We start from the raw sequence: 6664 nt of genomic DNA on the forward strand, positions 1-6664 counted from the left end.
AGGGACCAAAATTGTTGATGAAAATTTTTGACAGGGACTAAAAGTGCTGATGGAAAAATTTATAGGGACTAAAAATGCTACTGAAAAATTTTATAGGGACTAAAAAATGTAATTTTATTTTATATGGACTAAAAGCAAAACTGTGAATATTTATAGGGACTAAAAACTTATACTACCTTAAATGTAAGAAATAGAGAATTTTAAATTCAAACTTATACTCCCTTCACATCAATGTCTTTCTAACTAGCAACTAAATGAGTAAATATGCAATTATTCCTCGAAATTGTAAGTTTCGTCCATTATCCTTTGAAATTAACAAAACTTCAATTATCCTATGAAATTGTACAACATAAATCAATTTACCCCCTCCGTCAAATTCTTCTATTAATCAACATAATGTTTTGCAAACACCCCCAGAAGTTTTGCATCTAAGTGCAAAATACCCCCCGAATTTGAAAATTTATATTTTTTTTCCCTAGGGTTAAATATATTTATGGTCCCTGTAAATATACCAACTTTTCATTTTAGTCCCTCTAAAAAATTTCTTCAACTTTTAATTCCCAAAAAAAAATTTATCTTCACTTTTGGTCCCTCTTTTACATAAGAAAAAAAAAATATTAAGTTCAGAGGGTATTTGTAAAACGCCGTGTTGACTAACATAAGAATTTGACGGAAGGGGTAAATTGATTAACGTGCAATTTCAGGGGATAACTGAAATTTTGTTAATTTAGGGTAATTGACGAAACTTACAATTTCGGAGGTAATTGCATATTTACTCGGAACTAAGTTGTACAAATCATATAGAAACTTCTATAAGATAGAATATAAATAAATTATTTGTCAAAATATAAAGATAAATTAAGGATAAAACACTTTTATGAACACAAATGGGATATGGATTTTTAAAATCTGTATCTACCCGATAATTGAAATCCAAAGGTAAATTTTTGCCAATAACGGTGTATTTGAATGAACCCAACTTCCACCATCAATAAGGAAAAAAATATTAAAAAAGCGAAAGCTTAACCACATTTTAAAGATACTAGACTAGAAGCGAAATAATCCATTAACAGGAAAAATCAGTATTTGACATATTAAGCTGAACTGATTAATTGGTAAAAGTGCTTTTCCATGGAACTGAATTAAAACTTGGGTCCTTTTTCTATTAAAATAAAAATGCTTTTCCAGTCCTTTTTTCTACTACAACTTATCTAAAAAACTATCTGCTACTACTGGCGTTTTTGAACTGTAGTACGTGTGTATGTTTGTGTGTGTCTTATCATAAATTAATTGGTCTTTTGTAAAAAGAACAAATAAATAAATTGGTCAATTTGGTTTTATCCAATTTCAACTAGAGAGGACGTGTCCCCACACAAAGAAGATAGAGAGAAGGTGAAAAAAAAAAAACAAAGGATAAACCCAATCTATGCCATGTAGATTAAATTAATACATCGTCAAAAAATAAAATTAATTTTAGATTTTTTTTTACAAAAGTTTTAATTTAAGATTTGAATTTACTTTGAAATAATAAATGTATAAATTAATATAATATTAAAAAATGTGGTTACTTTTTTTTTTTGGTCGGGGTTTGAATCCGGAGCTTGCATATATTATACATTGTTCATACCAACTGAGCTAAACTTACTAGGAAAAAAATGTGGTTACTAATATAATATTAAATTAGTCAATGTTGAATTTCAAAAAAAAAAAAATGAAAGGAAAATTATTATTAGTAACAATGATATGACGATTTACATGGGTACGTCAGAGTCAATTCTACTGTAAGAACAAACAAACATTTCGGAGAAATTTTAATCATGATTGATTGAGGGTCTCGATCAATCTTTAATCGCTAAAAGGACACATTTATAACAAAACCGAAAAGCATTGAAGTTTCCGAGAAAAAAACACTATAACATTTATTTACATGATTTCGTTTTTTCAATTTTAAACAAAATTATATCAATTAAAATTAATTTTCTCTTACGGAAATCTTAACGGTATTTGACCCTTCTAGAATGAACAAATATAAGATAGCAAAATTAATTTATCGTAAAAAAATAAAGTTAATTTAAGATTTGAATTGACTTTAAAATATTAAATGTATAAATTAATTTAATATTAAAAATCCGATTAAAAAAAAATTAATATTAAAAAAATGTGGTTACTAATATAATATTAAATTAGTCAACGTCAATGTTGAATTTCAATTTTTTTTAAATTGAAAGATGAAAAATTATTATTAGTAACAATGATATCAATGACCATTTACATGGTACGTCGGATTCAATTCTAACATAAGAACATGCAAACATTTTGGAGAAATTTTAATCATGACCGATTGAAGTTACCGAACCATCTCTAATCGATGAAAGGACACATCTATAACGAAACTGAAAAGTATTGAAGTTTTCGAGAAAAAAACACTACAACAGTTATTTACATGATTTCGTTATTCGCTTTTCCAAGTTTAAACAAAATTAAATTAATTAAAATTAATTTTTCACTTATGGAAATCCTAACGGTATTTGACCCTTCTAGAACGAACAAACAAAAGATAGCAAAAAATTAAAACCGAATACTCACGCGCTTTTCGTCAAAAAAAGCGATTTTACGCGCTTTTCATTAAGTAAGTATTTATGGATAATATCAACTGATAAATTATTTATCAACTGATTCTATAAATTAATGGCTCAATTTAGACAAATTAGATTTTTATTTATTTTTATCATAAAAAAGAATAATCCCTAAAAAAAATAAAAAAAAAAAGATAAATTAATAATATTATATTGTCCTAAAAAGATTATATAAAGGGGGTCTATTCTTTAAGACCAACACACAAAATCACAAATTACAAAGTGGAGTATAGTAGTAGTAGTAAAATATCTCTCTCTCACTCCACTACTTGCTTTTTCTCTCCTCAAAATTGGGTTTACCCCACCAATAATAACCCACCACCCTCTTCACATTCACCTAGGACAGCCCCCACTTTCATAATGCATTAAAATCGGGATAATGTTTAAACTCTAAACTAAACTCCCTTTTTCATTTTCTCTCTCCTCTGTTCTGTTCTGTTTCTTCTTCATCCTTCATTTTCTTCTTCTTCATTTGACTTTCAAAACCCAGTTCCGAATCATTAGGTAAAATTCTATCTTTTTTAGTTTTTTGCTTACCCTTTTGCCTGCTTATCTTCATTAGCTTGTGTTTTTCTTGTTTTCGTTAGTGTTGTTTTCATTTTCATTATGCTATTATTCTGTTAAAGTCTCTGTTTTTATTTGTTTATGCTGTTTTTTTTTTTATTCATAGCTTGCTAAAATTGTTGTAGTTATTGGATTTGTAATTTTCCTCATCAATTTAACTCATGTTTTTGTTTTTACTTAATGTATTTTTTTTTCCTTGAAAGATGAATATTTTTCTGATCACCGATATCATGGTATATTTCCTTATGTTTACTTGTACTTTGATTTTTTTGATTCAAGGGTGAAATTTGATTTGTGATATTGGTAATTGCCCTGATCTATTTGTCTTTGGATGAAAGCGGGAAATTTTAATACTTTATCAATTGATATTTTTTATTGGCAATTGGCGAATTTGAGTTTTTTAATGATATTCTATTAAGGTTTATAGCTTTGTTGGATGTGAAAGAAGAAAAAAAAAATCTAATTTGGAAGTTTTGAGTTTTTGGTGGATATATATTGAAGATACTAGTTTATATTTTCTGATCTGGAAATTCTTTATTATGTGGAAAATATTTGATTTTTGTACTGTGCTTAATTTTTCTCTGTTTTATTGGTGTTGGCAGGTTTATAATTGTCATCAAATTTGCAGAATTTGTTGACTTGAACTGGTGAACAGTGATAGTTGGTGTCATCATAAGTTTGTAGGTTGAATCCATATTATTATTTTTGGATTTTTTTGGCTATCTTCAGGGTTATTTTACCTTGGAAAATGATGATGATGTTTGATCATGAGATGGCTATGTCTGGTGATCTTGATGCGTTTTCTGCTCAGCAGCCCCAAGTTGAAGGGGATATTACCGCCCGGCTAACTGAACCTGAGGCGATGGTTGACGAAGATTACAGTGACGATGACATTGATGTTGCTGAGCTTGAGAGGAGGATGTGGAGGGATAAGGTGCTCCTCAAGCGATTAAAGGAGCAAGTCAAACCGAAGGAAGGATCCGATGCGGCTAAGCAGAGGCAATCCCAGGAACAGGCAAGGAGGAAAAAGATGTCAAGGGCTCAAGATGGAATCTTGAAGTACATGCTGAAAATGATGGAGGTTTGCAAGGCTCAAGGGTTTGTTTACGGGATAATTCCCGAGAAAGGGAAGCCTGTGACTGGGGCATCGGATAATCTCCGCGAATGGTGGAAGGATAAGGTTAGGTTTGACCGCAACGGTCCTGCTGCCATATCCAAGTACCAAGCTGACAATGCAATTCCGGGGAAGAATGATGGAGGCAATCCTATTGGTCCAACCCCTCATACCTTGCAAGAGCTGCAGGACACAACCTTGGGTTCTCTCTTATCTGCACTCATGCAACACTGTGATCCCCCTCAGAGGCGGTTTCCATTGGAGAAGGGTGTTCCTCCTCCATGGTGGCCTACTGGGAAGGAAGAGTGGTGGCCCCAAATTGGTTTACCGAAAGATCAATGTCCTCCGCCTTATAAGAAACCTCATGATCTGAAGAAGGCCTGGAAGGTTGGAGTTCTGACTGCTGTCATCAAGCACATGTCACCCGACATTGCCAAAATTCGCAAGCTTGTAAGGCAATCCAAATGCCTTCAAGACAAAATGACGGCTAAGGAAAGTGCAACCTGGCTTGCAATCGTCAATCAAGAGGAGGCCTTAGCGCGGGAGCTTTATCCTGATTATATCCCCCCATTTGTCCCAGCTGGACCTTTCGGCATCAATGAAGGCAATGAGTATGATGTCGATGGGGGAGAAGAGGAGCCGAATTTTGATGTGGAGGAACGGAAACCTGAGAATCTTCTCCATCAATCCAACATCGGGTTGATGGAGAGGATGAGAGGTGTAAGACTGCCATTTCAGCAGACTTTCGCAATGAAGGAAGAGGCTGTGACCAACTTGGATTTCGTGAGGAAGCGGAAGATCTCTGGCGAGTTTAACATGATGGATCCGAAAATTTTCACTTGCCAACACTCTACATGTCCTTATAGCCAAGCTCACATCGGTTTTCCAGACAGGGCTTCTAGGGACACTCATCAATTGAGTTGTCCATATAGAGGCTCTTCTTCATCAGATTTTGGTGGTCCAAGTTTTCATGCTAATGAGGTAAAACCAGTCATATATCCTCCTCAATCATTCGTTCAACCGAAACCTATGATGGCTCAGTCTGTTAATATGGTTCCACCTTCCATTGACATAACTGGACTTGGAGTTTCTGAAGATGGTGAGAAAAGTATTGGTGGCCTCATGACTGTCTATGATTCTGGCAACCACTTAGCTGCAACGGAAAATCACATCTTACCGCAAGCTAGCAGCATTCAGCAGCTGCAGCAGCAGAATTACTTCAGGGGTCAAGGAATGGTGATGGAAGGAAACATGTTTGAAGCAACCAACATGTCCAATAACAATCATCATCACATGTTTGCAAGAGATGAAGGTCAATTTGACCAAAGGTTCAAAGCTTTGAATTCTCCCTTTGAGAACAATCACAATCACAATCAGAATCACAACAATAATTTCCATTTAATGTTTGGGTCCCCACCACATTGTGATTTGACATCCTATGAGTTCAAGGGAGATATGCATGGAGTAGGCATCATGGATCATCTTCAGAAACAGCCAGATATTTCATCAGTATGGTACCAGTGAATTTAACAACTGGAATCTTCATACTCTTTTATTTATCTTGAACTCTTTTTATTTTCTTTCAAAGTTTGGCCACCCATATCATATCATGTGAAGTTTCCCTTTGGGCCAAAAAGGTGTATTCAATTTTCTTCACATGTAATCCTGTAGTAGTCCTAGAAAAACTAGATTTTATTTTTATGCTTGTCCTTAGGTATGATATGGGGTTATAATAATAATAAAAGCTTGTTTTGTTTAGTCTATGTTTTTGTTCTTAATTCAGTGAAGTCTTGTTGTTACTATGTTATGTAAGACTTGTGATATAAATAAGAATACTAAAATTTGGTTACACCATCATATGTATGGCCCTGTTGTGGGTAAAATTGTTGGATAGATGAAATAATTTGTCCTTTTATTGAATCTTTTTTCTCATGCATATCCTATTCCCATGTGAAATGGGACCCTTGTTTGGCAGATTCTAAGTTGAATGGCTTTTGGATTGCGTGATGAGTTTGTATGCTTGTGTGGTGGGGTCTCTTTTTTGAAGGACATGATTGTTTACATCTTTTTTGAGTCATTTGTCAATCAAAAATGGTTTTTTCATTGTTCATCACTTCATCACCATTGAATGTGGCTGTTCATAGGACAATTGAAAGGGTCATATCTCGTGAGTGACTTAAAATTGATGAATAATATGTGTACACATAGTGTTTATCTTTTTAGGTGCCTAGTTTAACCTTTCAACTTTTGTACTTTATGCTCTTGAGTTTGCATAACTCATGCTTTTCTTTGATGCTTGAGGTACTTGTCTAAAAAGTTAGTAGATTATTTGGCTCAAGTATTATAAAAA

At 33.3% G+C, this 6664-nt stretch overlaps 1 protein-coding gene across 1 annotated transcript; it reads left to right on the forward strand.

Moving 5' to 3' along the window:
* The first annotated feature begins 2850 nt into the window (after positions 1-2850).
* Positions 2851-6165, forward strand: LOC25489588 (protein ETHYLENE INSENSITIVE 3). Its single transcript, XM_013605618.3, has 2 exons — positions 2851-3140; positions 3803-6165. The coding sequence occupies exon 2, from the start codon at positions 3949-3951 to the stop codon at positions 5836-5838; it is 1890 nt and encodes a 629-aa protein (XP_013461072.1). The 5' UTR covers positions 2851-3140; positions 3803-3948; the 3' UTR covers positions 5839-6165.
* Positions 6166-6664: the final 499 nt, after the last annotated feature.

Source organism: Medicago truncatula, chromosome 3, assembly GCF_003473485.1.
Source record: "Medicago truncatula cultivar Jemalong A17 chromosome 3, MtrunA17r5.0-ANR, whole genome shotgun sequence".
Classification (NCBI taxonomy): domain Eukaryota; kingdom Viridiplantae; phylum Streptophyta; class Magnoliopsida; order Fabales; family Fabaceae; genus Medicago; species Medicago truncatula.

Bases quoted from the DNA above. Each gene is read 5' to 3' on its own strand.
- LOC25489588 (XM_013605618.3), top strand. From the start codon at position 3,949: ATGATGATGATGTTTGATCATGAGATGGCTATGTCTGGTGATCTTGAT.